This window comes from Haliaeetus albicilla, chromosome 11, assembly GCF_947461875.1.
Source record: "Haliaeetus albicilla chromosome 11, bHalAlb1.1, whole genome shotgun sequence".
Taxonomy (NCBI): domain Eukaryota; kingdom Metazoa; phylum Chordata; class Aves; order Accipitriformes; family Accipitridae; genus Haliaeetus; species Haliaeetus albicilla.
This window is the reverse complement of record NC_091493.1, coordinates 26,672,368-26,690,056: the sequence shown is the minus strand read 5'-3', so window position 1 is coordinate 26,690,056 and position 17,689 is coordinate 26,672,368. Positions and strand designations below refer to the sequence as shown.

Here is a 17,689-nt window from a genome sequence, read left to right as displayed (position 1 = left end):
GGGCAGGAATGCAGTGATGCACTTCCTGCCATGGTCTGGCAGTGTGTGACTTTGAGACTGCTTGAGTCCAAGGTTCTATCCACATATGTTTTACGGCTCTTGATAACTCTTCCCCCTTTGAAAGTGTAGAATTTCATGCAATGATTAGGAAAAGCCTTTCATGCTCGTAGTAAATAATGTCATGATTAGTCTTGGTGGAACAGGTGGATAATTTCTACTGATACCCAGAGTTCAGAGCTGTTTCTTCCAGTCTAGGGTTGTAAGGTTTCTTTTGTAATGAGATCAGACCAACTGTTTGAGTCCTGTCTTGGAATATAAAGCTACCTGTCTTGGAAAAGCTTATCTTTCCAGTAATGTAGTGTATCACTTAAAATTTAAATTATACATACAATGCTTAGTACCGATTTGAGTTAAAAATTGTGTAATCAACCATTTGTCTGTAAAGACTACTAATCGCTCCCAGCAGTGTGCAAAAAAGACATCGTTTGTAGTACGTGTGACATTTCTTGTTATAGAGGGGGAAGGGAATTAGATAGTAACACATGGCTGCAGAAACTACTTAGCAATTGGAAGTTGGTAGTGATGCTGCTCTTTCAGAGTTGTTTTTTCAGAGATATTTGATGTTGATTCACATATGGAGAAACTGGCAAGTGTTTCAGAATAAAATTCTAGGGACTTGCAACTCATTGTTGTGATCTCAAGCTAAGCACTTGCTTACTCTACTCTTCTATCATTGGTTTTCTGACTTGTTTACTACTTTGCTTTTACTCTTTAGGGAAAACTGCATGACTTCTGGGAGCCAGATTCATGAAATCTTGCCTAGTTCAGGGAAAATAACAGAAAAACTCTGAAACCAAGGAAGATGTAGAATTAATGGAGCTTTACCTTGGATGGAACAGAAGACATCGGTCACCCGAGTTAAAACTTGAGCTCCATTCAAGCAAATACTAGAAACACAAGGAGCTAATTTGATTAACGTTGCTTTTACTACAAATACACTACTTCTGAAAAATTGAAGTGGGTAAACTGAAAAAAACCCGGCTATTTCTATAGCCCTGTCTAAATTGGCTAGAAATATTTTATCATATTGAAAGCTGAGGGAAGTTTTCTTGTTTCCATTGTTAATCACAAGACATATTTGAAAACTGTATGTGTTCGTTTTCTTACCAGCACACACCTGCAAGCATTGCTTTAGGGTGGCTGGGAAAGAACTGCCCTGTGACATGGAATGTGAGTTCAGAGACAGTGTTAGACCTCCTCTATTGTGAACAGGTGATGAAGTGGCTCAGAATGGGGCTGAATAACAGAATTGCCTGCACATGTTAATCTGCAAAGCAAAATTGGTATGACCATCCAATGTCTCTAAAAATTACAAAATACAGCAGTTGCATGTGAACAAGTGACTGCTCTCATGTCCACTTCAGGGTGGAAACAGAGCTTAAGAGTGGTTGTGCCCAAAGAAGTTAAGTGGATGCTTCTTTGCTCTGTGGTTGTGTTTTATCAAATAACAAAAAGGAATTTGTTATTACAGTGATGCATTCATTTTAGCTTAACTTCCTCATCTTCAGGCATTAATTTATTTATGCAGTGAATGTGACTGCACAGGAAGTGTTTCTATAAGACCAAGTTATAAACGAGATCTTATTACCCCAGTAGTATTGTTGTACTGATCTTTAAGAAACAATGTATCTATATTTGTTGTCTGGCTTCAGAACTTTCTCTAAATGGAGAAAATACTAATCCTAAAATATTAGCTCAGTGGATATTTGAGGAGATGAGCATTTGGCCCACCTATGTAAAAACTGAGAAAGCCTGAATTCCTTTGTGTGAAGTCTTGCCACACACAATCTGTGCGCAAAGCTCCAAGGGCTGTTTGTTAAATAATCAAAGGACAAATGTGATCTCCTTTTGTGTTCTCTGTGCAGTCATTTAAATCTTACACTGTGGTTTGTCTGTAGGATATGAAGAGAAAGTTAGGATATTGGGTAGAAGCACCAACTGGGATTCCCTTAACAAGTGAGATTTTTAATAACATGTCCATTTTATAATACTGTTTCCTTTTAATTTTTGTAGATTATCCTGTCTTGTATGATAAATTCCGTACAACTTTCCAAGATGAGAATGTAAAATAAGGCTCAAACCCCCGCCCCAATCCAAAAACCAGAAAACACCCTTCAAATTTAAGTATGTATATTACATATAAAGGAACTGCTAGAGAATGGACACATGTCTTACAGGGAAGGTATTTTATTTGCAAATTCCTGTTAAATGTTTTGTCTTTCATTTCAAGTGTTAGACAGTTAGCCTAAGACTGCAGCATCTCTGTGCCCTTCACAGGATAATCAGCTTATCTTTGTTCAAACAAAAGTTATGCTCGTGGCATTGTTCAGGGGGGAAAAAAAGAAAGAAAATCCCTTTTTTTAATCTCAACGTGTTATTGAAGAATTGGAAGAATCTACCTCAAAGGGTATCTTTGGCAATAGAACTGCTTTAGGCTAAAAAAAAAAAATTATGTGGTGTTACATAGGTATAGCAATGCCATCCTTTGCGCTGCCTGTCTTTGATAGTGTTTGATACAACCTTCCCTCTGGTAGCAGTTGCTTACTGTGTTGAATATATTGTATGTTAATTTTATTAATGTTTATATTTTTTCTCACTGATGTTGTATAAAGTTTAAAAAAATTGCAGAATATGTTTATTGTATGTAATGTGTATATATTTTCTTACTATGTAAAGTTGAAGTTGCTGTCCTGTATATTTTGGAGAAGGAAAGGGGAGAGGTTTAGACAGCTTTTGTACTGCAGTTCAAAACACGTTGAAACTGCTGAGGTTTTTTTCTGGATTAAATAACCACTTTGATACTTACTTCTATTTAATAGAACAATGAAAAAATAAAACTAGACATGCTTTTCTAATTAAATGTCCCTGGACAAAATGGGCATGCCTCAGCTCTTTCACAAAAAAAGGGCTGTGGGTCTTATTTTGGTCTTACAGCACATGTTGTAATTCTTAGGTTCACAGCTGATTAGCTTACTATAAATGGAGAAAGTCTTGAAATCATTCTTAGCTCAGCCAGTCCTGTGTATTCGTGCTTAATGCCTGTGTATACATTCTGACGTTTTCCCTCTCTCTCCCCCTCCTGCTTTGTCTGGACTTTCTTCCATCTGTTTTGTAGCTGAGTAGTAATTCCCCAGTTGCTTAAGTCTAGACATGGGTTGAATTGAAGCTCATCAGTATCCTTACAGAGATGAACCCAAAGCATCGCTGCAGTCTTTACAAGGGACTGCTGAGCTGAGCAGTGCTTCAGGACTCCTGGAAATGAAATAGCAAACCTGCTGCTGTTGTGTTTTGCCAACTCATTTTCTGGCCCCCAGCCAGAATTTATGTGCATTGGAAAAGGCTGTTTGCACGGTAAATGTCTTAACTGCTTTGGGTGTCTTCAGATAAGCATTTTGCACTGAGGTTTATCTTTTGATATTATGTTGGCTGTATTAAGAGCTATGTTATCTCATTTCATGTGAAATTAGGTGCACTTTATTGCAGTAATCACAGACAAAAAATTAAAGGCTGACTATAAAATATACATTTGTGGCTCTGTTTTTTAAATTTTCTGACAAGCCTCTGTATGGCTTCAACTTAAAGCTAGAAGCTTTTTTTAAGAAACCTGCCAGCGAAACTATTTGCACATCTCATATTTTCACCATTCTGTTGTGGAACTTGGTAATGGATGGGGATTTCAGAAGTGATTAATGACTTGCAGGCAGGTCTGGCTGAAGGTCAGTCGGACATGTGTGCTTCATTGATGCAGTGGCTGCAGGAACTCTCTGAAGTCCCCAAAGCTGATACTTGAGTTGATAATATCTTTGGGAAAAGCAGATGACTGGAACAAACATGTGAAGTGTGCCATTATTGCTGGCAGAGCAGCTGGTGAGATTGCTACCTCTGAAGTCCTATCACATGGCATTTCAGTGTGGAAGAAGACCTTTTTTTAATAACGAGGAATGGATACTGCGGTGCTAATTTTCTGAGCAGAGACAAGCCAGGTCTGTATCCATCAAAGGTGCCTGTGCTTAGCATCCTCTAGCAGCCAGCTCTGGGTCTCAGCGATGGCCTAGCCCAGGGGTGGACACTAGGCATGTGGGCTGCGAGAGAGACTACGCTGTCTCTTGGGAGATTCAAGCAAGTACTTCTGGGTAGTTGGATTACAAAGAGGATTCTTCTGCTGACCCTGTTGCTAGCAGGAATACTTCAAGCCACAGTATTAACACTGGTCTTGCATGTTTGTTTTTTCTTCTTTCCCAGGAGAACTGTATGTATAGGATAGTATCCCTGGCTTGGGTTTGTGGTTTGTTTTGTTGGTTGGTTGTTTTGTTTGGTTTTACTTCCACTGGCTTCTAGAGTTTGTGTGACTTTCTGTTCCACTGGAAGGGGCAAGTCAGGGTGCTGCTGGAGATGACACTCCTAATTCTTCTGGGGGCTCATTCCTTGGGCTTATGAGCTCTTGAGAAACTTCTTGCCCAAAGTTCCCCCAGTGGGAAACAACCTACTGTGCCACAGGGGCAGCTGTTGGCTCTGACATCTTGGTGCTTGTTTCTATATCCTGAAAAAGAGAAAAGGCTCTCGGGACTGGCTGGTGTGGGTGGGAGAAGAGGCTTGATGAGCTTGTAGGAGCCTAGGCAGCTGCTGTGGGATCCTCCCTTGGAGCTCCAAAGAGGTCAGACAATCATTAGTGGATTTAGCTCATTCCTTGTGGTTTAAGTTATCAGAATGCTCTTAATGACGTTCAAATTGCCATTTTCCCATCTCCCCCCCCCCCCCCCGGCTGTGAAATACCGAGATGTTTTGCCTTGTGGATGTTTTGCCAGCTTTACTGGTGGGGCCCCTTCTTATCTAGTGTTGAAAAGGGCTTTCAGTGCTGGGGAACGGTGTGGGCTGCTCATGGGGAGGATCCTAGAGAAAGTAAATTCCTTGAAGGGCTTCTCCTTGCAGAGGTGCTTTTAGTGTTGCCTGACTGCTGCTTTTTTCAGCCGGCACTTCCTCGCCTTTGCAGTAAGGAATTTGAAAGGGAATATTTTATCTGGTATCAAAAGTAGGGCTGGGTGGTGAGAGAAGAAGAACATTCACATCTTCCCATCTTGATATTTTGGTCTGGATGCTGAAAGCTGGTCACCATGCTTGCAGGCTGCTGGTTAAGATGTGTTTTCAGATGACTTTTAAGTGGCATTCGGATATATTGTACTTTTTCTAATGCCTCCCCTGTCTCTGTGTGGTGAGCTGCTGCTAATGTTTCATCTCCAGCTTCCCTGCCGCCTCCCAGTTCCCTATAGGGAGGTCATAGGGGAGGGGATGGAAACTCAACTGGAATTGTTCCCTTCATTGTCATCAAAGCGTCTTTGCCATCAGCCTGGGGGGAGACCTAAAGCTTTTCAAGGCAGGTTTGGCCTGTATGGTATGTAGGGGAGGGCTCTTGGCCACAGGATAGGGGCCGTTCTCACACACCCTTCTCCCAGTGCTTCCCTTTGGGTTTGCATTCACCACTGCAGCTCCCTGAAGCCCGGCGAGTGATGCTCCTTCCCTTTTGCAGAGGAAAGCAGGAAGGGTAAATAGATTTTTGCTGCTTTTGTGCTACTGGGCGAGCATCCTTCACCCGAGCAGTGAGTGCTGTGAGCTGGGGCTCAGTTTGCAGGCTCCGTGGCTTTGGTTCTGGGTCTCAGGCTCTCTTCTCTCAAAGCCTGCTTGGAGATGAAAGTTCTGGCTCTCAGAGCGCAGGCAGGAGCAGGGGGGTCCCTTTCCTTTCCAGGCTCACCACCAGGCTGCGGCTGGAGTAAAAATAATATCTTAACGCTGCCAGGCTTGGTGGTGGGGAGAGGATGGCTAGGTATTAAGTTTCATGCTTTATTCATGCTGCGGGCTTTTATAAAGGCAGTGTAAATCATGCAGAGTGGCTGTGGGCTCTACAGACAGCATCATTCAGGCTCTCAGACACATTGATCTGCGTGCTGGAAACTGAACCTGTCCCCTTTGCCCTAACCCAAGCCGCGGGGAGAGGCCTGGCAGATGAGGATGCCGAGATGCTGCTCTGCGTATCAGCTCTCCAAGTTTGTGGAGCGCTGCCTGCCTCCCCTGTGTACTAACCTATTTTTTTTTTTCATTATTTTGGGCTCCAGCATTGTTATGGTAAGGCTTACACAGCACAACGTGTTTTTCCCTCCGTTGATTTTCTCTTATTAGCCCATTTTTCCTCTTGCCCTCATTCTGTTTTTCCCTGCAGTACACGAACGCCGTTTGCTGAGAAACTGTGTCAGCCTTCCTCATAATTAAGAGTCTGGCAGGAGCCAGCGCGACAGTCATTTTGGAGATGACGCTTCCAGTTTGGAGCTGACAGTAAGCTGGGGTGCTGTGGCTGGGGCTCGGTACTGGGGATGCGGGGATGTTCTCTGGCTGACCGTGGCAGGGGGACCCATGAGGAGCCTGGCGCAGGAGCAGTGAGTACCCTGGGTGCATCTCAGCTGGGGTATTTAAACTGTGTCCTCCTGAAAAGCAGCTCCAGGAATGGTTAAATTCTAGGTTATATCACAGGTTTAGCCCATTGGGAGGGAATCTGCATGCGTGTGTATAGGACAGGAAAAAATTGCAGTGGCCTTAAGTCGGCTGCATCTCTCCAGCTTGGAAATAGTTGTAATGTCGGAAAGCAAGATGGAGAGCTTGACAATCAAATGGCCTAAAAAAGGGTAAATAGAGAGAAGTTATTCAATGGTGCTCTGTAATTTGGTTTCAGACTCTGTAGTTCTTTTATTAGCAGGAAGGCTCAAAGCCAACAAAAGGAGACAGGAGCTGGGGATCTGCTTGCCTCAGGATGTTGTGGATGCTAAAAGCTTAGAGGTTCAAAGAGCATTTTGCAGCAGAAAAATCCATCAGGTTCTATGAAATCAAAGCAGCCATCCCTGGCTGAGAAAGCTTCAGGCTGCTGATCCCTGGAGGGTGGAGTGTGTGCTGGGGAGAGACCCCAGGCATCCGTCCTGCTCCTCTACCTCCTGCAAGATGCTAGGATTTTGGACCAGCGTGGTGGCCTGCCTGTGTGCTTTACGTGAATGGCTGTGGGATTTCATGTCATGTCATCTCACAGTTTCCAAACTGTCTGTCATGTCCACGATAGCACATCTCCTTTCAGTCCTGAGACAGAGGTTGCTGTTGAAGGTGCTGCCAGCCATTGCTCTGAAGGAGCCTAGCAAGGTGTATATGGGATCAAATGTCTCATGTGGCTGAAGAAAACCCAGTGACTTTTTTTGATCTTTCTAATGACACTGCAAGCAAGACTAGGAAAACAAGTCGTGTGGTTCAGGAGCTCCAGTAGAACACAATAACACCCAACCAACCACACGCCAAAGATGACCTCCTTCCTCTCCCCTCCCACCCCATCCATAGATGTTTTCAGCTAGGGAGAAGTAAAAATAAGAGCAGCTGAGGAGATTTTTTAAAAAAATCCTTCCTCTGTGGTACTTTCATAACAGAATTCAGCATTTTCCCTGTAGTTGCTGTGTCAGATTTGCCTCTTGGGGGCAACCTCACCCTGCTCCAGCTGGGAGCGTGTCTTCTGTCATTGCAAAGACAAGAGGGAGTTCATCGTGCTTGGGAGATGATGACTCACTGCACATCTCTCACTGCCTTTGCATTATCAGATCATTTTTGGCAATCGAGGTCATTATTTGCTGAAAGGATTTAAGGAAAGCCGTCGAGGTTGACTGTTCGCAGCTTTTCAGAAGTGATGCGATCGGTTCTTGAAGGTCCCTTTCCAGGCTTGGAGTCCTTCAAAGTTTTTCCTGCCCTGCTGTCCTTCACAGAGAGGAGGGTGGCATGGAAGGACATGTGTTTTGCAGCTCCGGTTTAATGGATAGAACTTAAATCTGTGCGAGGCAGATTTATAGTGATGTCCCTGCTCTTCTTTTGCCTGGGATCCCTTGGACTATTACTAAGCCTATCAGCACTGTGGTTGCTCTGACTTGTATATAGGGGAGAGAGCAAACTTACTGCTCCCGCTCCGTTTTAGCCCCGTGTTCCTGAGCAGGCACCTCATACAAACCCCATCCATAAATAACCATTTGCATTTATTGAAAGGACGTTGAGGTATACGGTGGAATAAAGGGAGTATTATTCATGCTTCGTGCTGTGGTTCCTAATGGTACTTTACATGCTGATACGACCTACAAAGCTTGTTGTTTTGTGCCTGCAGTGCTCTGATGTTGTTCTTGCCCCGAGGGTCAGAAATGACAAGAATAAACGATCATGACGGGTGTCTTGCAAATCTCCACTCCCTCGCCTTGGAAGTGTCCTTGCAAGGGAGCAGCTCGGTGACATTGCTGGTGCAGGCAGAGGGGGAGGCAGCGTGCTTGTCCGGCCGCGGGAGGCGAATGGGGCGGCCTTCGTGTGAGATGCAAGAGCAGATCGATTTATCCTTACTCCTGTTTCACCTTCTCCCCGAAGCACAGGGATGCAGCTGGGGCTGGGTAGGGAGGTTGGCCCAAGCCCAAGACACGCAGGAACCCCCCTGGGAAAATACCGGTGGAGGAGGCTGGAGTGAGCAGGGTTAACCACAGACCCTAAAGAGTAGGGACTACTCAAAACAGGGGTGCAGGACGCTGCAGCCTGTTCCTGCCTGATGAAGGACTGAGTCAGCCCTGCTGGGACAGCAGGTCCTGGCTCCAGCCAGCCTGGGCACTCGGACGGCAGCGACCGCGCAGCTCATTAACCCAGCCCTCCGGCCCTCACTCTGCTGGCCTTGACACTGTCTTTCTTAATAGCTCCCTCGTCGTCGTCGTTTTTTTTTTTTTTTTTTTTTTTAATAAAGGTGAATTAGCTATATGGATATGCAGGAACATGAATCAAAGGAATTCAGCTGACTCTCAAACGTACCGTTTGTACAGAGATGTGCTAAAGCACTAGGATGTGATGGATGCAGCCTGCTCAGAAAACACCTGAGGACAAAAAGTGCTTGTAAGGCATCTCACCACAGCTTCCCAAAATCTGATTACGTAGGGGGAGGGGAAAAAAAAAAAATCAAGTTTTGGAATACATTAATTCAGTTGAACAGTACAGGGAGAAGAAGGTGCTAGCAAGAAGCAAATCAATTCCCGAAGGCTGCAGAGAAATTTCACTGACTTGGAGCTTCAGAGCAAGGTTGGCTACACTTAGAAGAGTTATGTTTCACCTGAAATATTTAACACTGGGCATTTGAAATGCTCTGTGTATCTAAAGAGCCCACCAAAAATCTGCTTACAAGGAGATTTTAGAGGAACCTTGCTTTCAATGGGTTAACCCAGAAGTTTGGGTTCTTAAAAAAAAAAAAGGGGGGAGAGAGAGAAAAACATGGGAAGGGTAAGACTCTGGCGTCTGTCACAGGGAAGCAAAAATTACCATGTAATGAATGCCGGGCTGCTTTTGGGACATGTGCTGATAGCTCTGTTGTTAGGAGGGAGATGTTTCCATGGCAAAACCATCATCCTAAATAGCACTGTAACTCAGCAGAGATGTGGCGGTGGCCCCAGGGACCATCATCCCGGTCCATTCAAGCATCCTTCCAGGAAAGGTGGGAGTGCGACGGCGGGGGGATCAGGGCAGCTCGCAGTGATGCTCACTGTGCCACTGCTGCAGCGCCAGGGCTCTGCCGGCAAGGCTGTCGGCTCAGCGTTTTTCAGTCCTTTCCGACTTTAAAAGAAAACTACAACAAAAGGCAAGCTTGAAATAGCTCGTTTTATCTCAGCAGACAAATAACTTGCTTTGAGCATCATTGTCACTCAGGCTAAATTACTTTTAGATGTTTTTAATGACCGGGTAACATTTTTCAGCTGTTCATTCTGCGGCACCCTGCTAGGGGACAGTCCATCTGTAAAGACCAAGGACTCGGATATCGTGGTTGTTCTTCCTGACATTCATGTGGCTTTATTATTTGATATGTGATTCCCTGAGGTAGAGATGTTTTCGGCTAAATTTACAGCTACAAGCTCTTTTCTTTGCATAGAGGGATCTGTTTCCAAATGGGGCTGGGAGGCTTGCTACGTGTGGAGCAGCAGGAGGTCAGGGATGCAGAGGATAAACTTTGGCAGATTGAAGGTGACAGTCCAAATCCTATCTGTGCTAAGGTTGACGTTATCATAGGGCTGGAGCGATTTTAACCCATCATTTGTTACCCCTACCTTTCATTTCACTTGTAATGCACGGCACGAAGAGCTGTGACTTGCAAAACGATCCCAATGGGGACACGGTTTGCGACATCAGCAACGCAGGTCTCCCAAATCCCTCTTTCCAAGGCAGGCACAGCTTTCGCGTGCATTCCCAAAGGCAGCTTTTAAGCCGCTTGCCTTCACCATCTCTGGGTTTTGCAGCGCTTCTAGGAGATGTATTTTTAAATCCAAGCTCATAAATTTTGGAAGCTACTCTCCTTCCCCCACCCCCTCGCCCCTATCAAAGTGTCAGAGCTGAAGAAAAACTGTGAGAGTGATGGATGCGCTTGGCTCTGCTTGCCGGTGCTCTGACTGTGTGCGGGGGGTTATTTACTGCGCTGCTCGGGTTGTTTCTTCTTCGGTGCCAGTGATGGCAGGGTTGGGGTTCGGTGCATGAGAAGGAGAGGCAGACTGCCCACGGGTCAGCTGAGCTTTGGGCTGGAGCAGGCAGGGCTGGGGAGAGGTTGCTTGGGCACGGGGGCCAGATGGCCAAAAGGTGAAGCCATGGGGACATGGATCCTGACTGGCAGCTTGGCCCAGAGTGTGGATGCCAGGGACCATTACACCCTCCTGGCTTTACCTCTAGGGGTGTGTGGGTTAGCTCACCCAAAAGGGCAGCTTCTAAAAGCCACTGGTGTTGTTCCAGCCCCTGTGCAACCCCAGGGTTGTGTGTTGCTGCTCTTAGCAGTGTGTGGCAGGGACCCAGCCTGCCACACAGTGGGCTGTGCCCCAGCCACAGAAACAGAGACCCCTGTGGTCCCTGGCCAGGCTGGAGCCCACCTGCTTTTACTGGGAGCAGTTGGGATGATGGGCAGAGGGGTTGCTGGTGTCCTGGGGCTGGAGCTGTGGGCTCTGCCCCCTCCCTGCCTGCAGCCACCTTGGACCTGCTCCTGCCCTGGAGCCGGAATGAGACCCCACGTTGAGCCCTGAAATGCCACTCTTGCCTCTGCCATGGGATTCCCATCAGCTGCCCGTGTTTGCCCCCCGTGCTGCAGGAGCATCCCGAAGCAGCCCTGCCCGGTTGAAAGGCAGGTCGGGAGCCTGCCCTCCCGCAGTCTCGCCAGCCCTTCCCCGCAGGTGCGCTGCCGACAGATCCCAAGCCAGGGAGATGATTTCCACCAGCTCGGAGAGGTTTGCAGACGAGCAAACCAAACCCCGCTGGCTCCCCGTGCAAGCGCCTGTCCTCTGTGAACTCCCGCGCGTCTCTCGCAGCCGGGCTTGTGGGAACAGATTGGAGGCTGCTGTGACTCAGCTGCTTCTCCCCTGAGAAAATCCGCCCTGGCACCACGCTCAGCTCTGCGGCTGGGGCTGCCGGCACCTGGCAGCCTTCATCAACAAACGGCCTTGGGCAAAACATCCCAATTTCCACTGACAAACACTTATAGGGGAGAAATCCAGCATCTGATCTTGCGGGAAGTTGGGGCAGCAACTCCGCTGCTCTACTGAGCTGGGGAGGAAAAGTCCCGTCTCTACCCAAAACTGAGCACTGGGCTGGAGCGGCTGCAGCACGGGCTGGCTGTTCGCTGCCTTCTGGCCTGTCCCTGCCTTTTTCTAGCTCGTTATAACTTTCTCAGACAAATTCTTCTGTGATTGTAATTTTCCTTGCTGGCGCTCAGCCTGAAGAAACAGTGGTTTGGAAAGTTTGCTCAATGACTCGAAGGGAAGAGGCTCCCGTGCCTTTCATGCCCTGTGCCCGCTGGAATATTTTTTTTTTCCCCGGGGCTAATCTGCGGAGCATCACGCTTGGCTTGACGAGTTCATGACGCTCTCAAGAAACAAAGCCAAGCCTGGTGAGTGTGCACTCAGCTGCTGGGAAGCCCCAAGTGCCGCTGCCGGGCTCCAGGCATTGCCGGCAGGTCTTTTCTGCTTCTCTGCTTCATGCAGTGCTGCCGGCTGGGATCCTGGTCAGGCTGGTCCTGTGGTGGGCGGAGGGGAGAGCCAAGATGGCAGATTCTGGAGCAGTGAGACCGACCCCATGGTGTGGGGCTGGTGTGCTCCCTGCTGGGCTTTTCTTCTATAGAGGCAGGCAAAGCAGTGATGCTGGACTTGCCATGTAGTTGAGGGATGGAGGGGCCCGCAGAAAGGCTAGTTTGCTCGTTGTTGCTTTCTCATATCAAAAGGGAAAGGTACTCGGTTTTCCACGCGTGGTTTTGATGTTATAACGCCTCTTGGCACAGTGCGGGCTGGCATGGCTTTAGCATGAGTTTCACAACTCTTTTGCGGGTTTCATAAATCCCCAGCTGCTGGAGTGCTGTGATTTTGTAACTCCCAGCTGGCTTTCAAACCTGTCTGGAGCACAGCTTGAAACGGTCAGCTGCCTGCTGCCCCTTGGATGACAGAGGCTGGCAAACCAAATCCCAGACACTGGGCTTTTACCTTGCTTTTCTTGCTTGGGGCAAGGGAAAGGCAGGCTGCAGGCGCTGCTGAGGAGGAACCAGAGCTGCCCTGGGAAGCAGTTTCCTACCAAAGGCTGCAGATCCTGGTCAGCCCCACGGGTTTGATAGATACCAACATCCTGTCAGCACTGCTACCCCAAAACTGGGGGCTTTGCGACACGCTGCTGCCTTGGTGTGCACCCCTGCCATCGTATTTCCAATTTAATGCTGGCTGTTATTCGATCCTGCAAAGTTGTTTGTATTTACGCTGCTATGATCCATAATGAAACCCTCTTCCCGGCCAAACCTAGTTCCCAGTGGTGGGAGTGGGGACGCACAGCGGCGGGGAGGGTGGGGGTCTCCTGCCAGTCACCTGGGACACCCCTGTGCATGGGGCATCCCCTATGGTCCTGGCCGTTCAGGACGAACTTGAGAGGGGGAGAGGGGGCTGGAGGGGCTGGAGCCCGGGGGCTGGCATGTTTTGAGGCTGCAGGCAGGGTGGGGGTCCCTTGGGGCCCAGAGTGACAGTGGGCGTTGAGCTACATCCAAGCCAGATAATGCTTCATCCCCAGCAGAGCCTGAGGCACAGCGGTGTCGTGCATTAAGCAACTTAATGCATGTCTTCTTGTGCTGTGACAGGGTCCCCCATGTCCCTCCAGGAAGGCTGCAGGCTGGCGCTGGCTGGAGAAGTATCTCCGGCTGGGGGTCTGGCAGGGAGCACCTGGCAGCGCTGCCGCCCCGGGCGCTGAGCTGCAACCTGAGTGCACGCAGGTCACTGGCTCCCAGGCTCGGGGCAAGCGCAGCATGTGTGCTGGGAGAGCTGATCCGCGCTAATCCCATCAATATTTCACGGCGCTGTGGTCCTGTTATAATTCCTCGCATCATCTGGGATGCTGGCTGGGACGGGGTGCATTGCCAAGTGAAACACGAGAGCTGCCGTGGCTTTGCCCTGGCTCCTTGGGCATTGGAGGGGTGAAAGGGGCTGGCTGTGGGCATTTCTACCCACTGTGGTGGGTAGGGTTATCTGGCAGAGATGGGTGAACACAAACACGCTGGCTGAGCATGGGCATCATGGGCATCCGCCTGGCTTTGCTGTGTGCCAGAGCGGTGGGATTGTGCTGTGATGGGCAGCTGCCGGCACAGGCAAAGGGCAGCTGACCCTGGCACGCAGGGGACTGTGATGTGGGACAAGCCTGCTCTGCCCAGTCCTCTCTCCGTGGGCCACGGTGTTTGAGTGACAAGAAGAAGGAATTAAACAGTAAGCAGACTGTGGACTGTTGATCAGGGCACTAAAGCATCTCCTTTTCCTAAAGGCCATTTGGATTAACGGGGAGAGAGCATTAGAGATAAAAATCTCCTTGCGTGGCCATGGGGAGGGCGGTTTCCCAAGGCCCCATGGCATGACCCAGAGGGCCCCCTGCTCTGGGCTGTCCCCTAGGCTAGGACAGGGGCTGCAGGGCTGCTCCAATGGGAAATTCCCCTTCCAGCACCTTGCTGCCTCTGGGCTGAGGTTGGAGCACAAGCAAGACCTCCCTGCTCAGCAGCACTGCTCTGAGGGCAGAGGGATGCAGGCGCGGGAGAGGGTTGGCTCTGGTTTGGCTCTTGCCTGCTGCTGCCTGCATCCATCCCTCTCTGGCTCTTGGGAAAGCCGTGCAAATAAGTGCAAGGCCCTGGCCTTCAACCTCGTGGGGCCCTAAATTCCTTCAGTTAATCTCACGGGGGCAGCAGAGCAGGCGAAGGCTCTGAAAATAGATCTGTTTCCAGCTGCCGATGACTCGTGTTAATTAATTAAAGCCTCGCAAGCTCGGGCCTGTAAATACGCAGTGCCGAATGCGCCAGGCTCTGCTCGCTCTTTGCTCATGCACTAATTACCCCACTGCGAAGTCAGGAGCTAACGCAGCTCCAATTTGTGCTGGGTTCGGCTTGCAGCCAGTGGGAGGGCTCCTGCCTGTGCTGCCCGAGCAGGCAGTTCAGTGCCCTGGAGAGGGTGGGAGCCTTGGGCAGCCCCATCTCAGCCCTGGCACCCCCTTCCCCAGTGCTCACGGACCAGTTCTCCCCATAACCGGCCCCATAGCCTCCAGCTGTGCCTCTGCTAAGGTAGGGGATGGGGTTCGGAGCAGATGTGGGGCACCAGCCGCCTCACAGCACCCAAATCCCCCATCCCTGGGTAAGACAGGCTGGTCAAAAGCATCCCTGCCTTGTGGGCAGCGGCTGCTGCTTCAGCCTGCCCTCCTGCTGCCCATGCAGGGCCCCGGGTCCGGCCGGGCAGGGCTGCGGGTGAGCCCGCTCCTGGTGCACGGGCACCCCACTTCCACAGGGTGGGCGGAGAGGCGAGGCGCCGGGAGGCGTGGAGGAGACGCTGGGGTTTTGCCCAAGGACAGGAGGAAACCGTAATTAGCTGCTGGAGTGTGCAGGAGGTGAGGGTGGGAGGACGGGGAGCACTGGAGGAGGTGGGTAGCGTCTCTGCACTGGGGTCCCTGGGAGTGGGGACAGGGAACGGGTCCCAGCATCTCGTGCCGGGCAAGGGGGTAGTGGCTGCTCAGTGAGTGTGTGCGAGGGTGATGGGAGCACCCAGATGGGTCCCTCCTCAGCTGAGACCCATCAGTGCGTGGGGACAGGGGGGATTCAAGCCTTTGCTGCTTTCCCTCCCACCCGTGGCACTTTTAGTAGGCGGTCAGAGGCCTTGGGAGTGGCATGTTAGCTGGGCTCCACACAGGAGCACCCTGCCCCTGCCACCCTTACCAACCCTAAAAGGTCCAGGTGGTGGTGAGAGCTCAACTGGGGCTGACCCTCATCCCCAGACGATGCTCAGCAACTTCAGCACAAACTTGCTCAACACTAAGCCCTGCCGTGGGTCTGGCTCCAGGTCTGAAGGGTGTGGGGTCAGGGTGGCCCTTGTCCCCTTCTTGGAGACCTCACCCCTCATGGGGGGTGGGTGTGGAGTGAAGGGGATTAACCCACATCCGAGGGTGCCGGTGCTGGGACTAGGCACTGCATGGCTTTGTAACCACAGGCTGGCAGCACCCAGCCACCCTGCCAGGTGCTGTAATCTGGCGTGTGCAGGTACAGCATCTCCCCACCTCCTGCTCCAGCTGATTTCCAATTGCCCTAGATCCAACCTGCTGATTACATACAGCGCTCGGGGTTTTGCTTTTGGGATGCCTGCCACCGTGACGGGTGAGGAGGGAGGGTTGGCCAGGCACTGAAAGCTTGCGAAAGGAAAGCAAACACAGGCCTGAACCTGGCAGCTCCTCTCTGTGGGGAGGAGCCGCAGAAGCCACCCAGGACAAAAAGGCTCCACACAGGGCCCCAGAGAAACCATTACCCGCCTGTGTTTCCAAACAAGCTTCCACCATGGGTAAACGAAGACTCAATGGGGAGGCATGTGCTAATAGGAGGGAGAAGATGGGGCACGGTGCCTCGGTCAGGTGTGCGATGCGGGATGCGAGGAACTGGGGTGGGTTTGGGGAGCACCGTGGCACCGGCTGGGTGGCTGTGGTGTGACGACACCACGTGTGCTGCGTTGGCAGAGCGTGGCGATGCTTATCTGCATCTTATTTTATCTTATTTTACAGTTACAAGCCCAAGCTACCAGCCCTTTGCCTCCCTGGCCTTGCAAAGGGCTTGAACGCAGGCTCCTCTCCCAGAGACCTTTTTGAGGCTGTATAACCCAAACCGCCCGTGGTGAGCGAACCCCCCCAGCCCACCCAACCCCTCCCCACGTGTCGGGTGCTGACCGTCCCCGGGCCGGGTGGGGGTGGGGGGAGTTTTGCACGGCGGCGTCTCTGCCTGCCGTGGCTCTGCCGAGGGAAATGGTGCCCCCCCGCCTCCCAGCACTTGCTGGGGAGACCCAGCGCGGGCAGGGGTACCCCAGCCCCGGCTCCCCCCCTCCCCGCCGCTCCTGCCCTCCATCCTCCGCGGGCCCCATGCGGCTGGCTCCGGGCCGGGGCTGGGCACCGCGGCCTCCGCGTACCGGAACCTCCGCGGCCGGCAGGGGGCGGTGCGGTGCGGGGCGGGCGGCGCGCGGCTCGGCTCGGCTCGGCTCGGCTCGGCACGGCACGGCGGGGCCGGGCTGCGCCGCGCCGGGGCTGCGCTGCGCTGTGCCGGGCCGGGCTGGGCTGGGCCGGGCCGCCCGCACCTGCTGCGTCGCCGAGGAGCGCCGCACGGCACCGCACCGCACCAGGCAAGTGGCGGGGGGACGCGAGTGGGGATCAGCCGTCGGCTGGGTGCTGGGTCCGGGTCCGGGTGCTGGGTCCGGGTCCGCAGGCAGGGCCGGGAGGGGCTGGGGCTGGGCGCCGCGTCCGCAGGCAGGATCCGGAAAGCTGGATCTGGGTGCTGGGTCCGGGTGCTGCGTGCACGGGCAGAGGCTGGGTGCTGAGTCCGCAGCGCAGGGTTGGGGGTGCTGGGTCTGAGCGCTGAACCTGCAGGCAGGGTCGGGGGTGGTGGGTTTGGGGTGCTGGGTCTCGGTCCGGGTCCACAGGCAGGATGGGGGGTGCTGGGTCTGGGTGTTGAGTCCCATAGTAGGGCCTGGGGTGCTGGGTCTGGGTCCCGGTCTGGGTCTGCAGACAGGGTTTGGGGTGCTGGATCTGGGTGCTGAGCCCACAGGCAGGATCTGGGGTGCTGGGTGCGGGTGCTGGATGCACAGGCAGGGTCCAGAAGAGGAGGAGCAGGGGTCTGACCTGCTGGGGTCGAAGTCCAGGGAGTGATGCCTTGGGGGAAGCAGGGAGGCAGAGCCTTGGGGGCAGGAGGGAGAGGGGTTCCGGGGAGGTCTGATGCAGGTGAGGATTTGGGGGTGACAAGCTGGAGGGCAGGTGGCGATACGCAGGATATGGTGGCAGCGCAGGTCACTTTTTGGGGGGACAGGTTTGGGGCGTGGGGTGAGGTGGGGCTGGAGGACCTGGGCAGGAGTGACGGGGGTACACGCCGAGGGTGTAAGGAATGACGACGGTGGGGATTGTAGCCAGACAGGACACCAGCTCCTGGGGAGAGGGCTAGATACAGCCCCTCTCTTCCCCAGCAAATCAGGGGTCTGTGGGGATGGGGACTGCTGGCAGTATTTGGGGAGGCTGAGTGTTACCTGGGGGCAGCTGATGTTCC

At 51.7% G+C, this 17,689-nt stretch overlaps 2 protein-coding genes across 6 annotated transcripts in view; both read left to right on the top strand.

The window, feature by feature from the left end:
- SLF2 (SMC5-SMC6 complex localization factor 2) overlaps positions 1-3,583 on the top strand; it is a 31,806-nt gene extending 28,223 nt beyond the window's left edge. For all 4 annotated transcript variants that reach the window (XM_069796856.1, XM_069796858.1, XM_069796859.1 and 1 more), the window contains exon 20: positions 776-3,583. In XM_069796856.1, coding sequence (XP_069652957.1) covers positions 776-811 — 36 coding nt within the window. In that variant the 3' untranslated portion in view covers positions 812-3,583. The remainder of the gene's footprint in view (positions 1-775) is intronic.
- Positions 3,584-6,273: 2,690 nt separating this feature from the next.
- SEMA4G (semaphorin 4G) overlaps positions 6,274-17,689 on the top strand; it is a 29,616-nt gene continuing 18,200 nt past the window's right edge. Inside the window, exon 1 of one of the 2 annotated variants that reach the window (XM_069796850.1) lies at positions 6,274-6,384. The gene's annotated coding sequence lies outside the window, so the exon portion shown is untranslated. Of the gene's footprint in view, positions 6,385-16,190; positions 16,277-17,689 lie in introns of those variants that run through there. The other variant, XM_069796851.1, reaches the window with a different exon arrangement.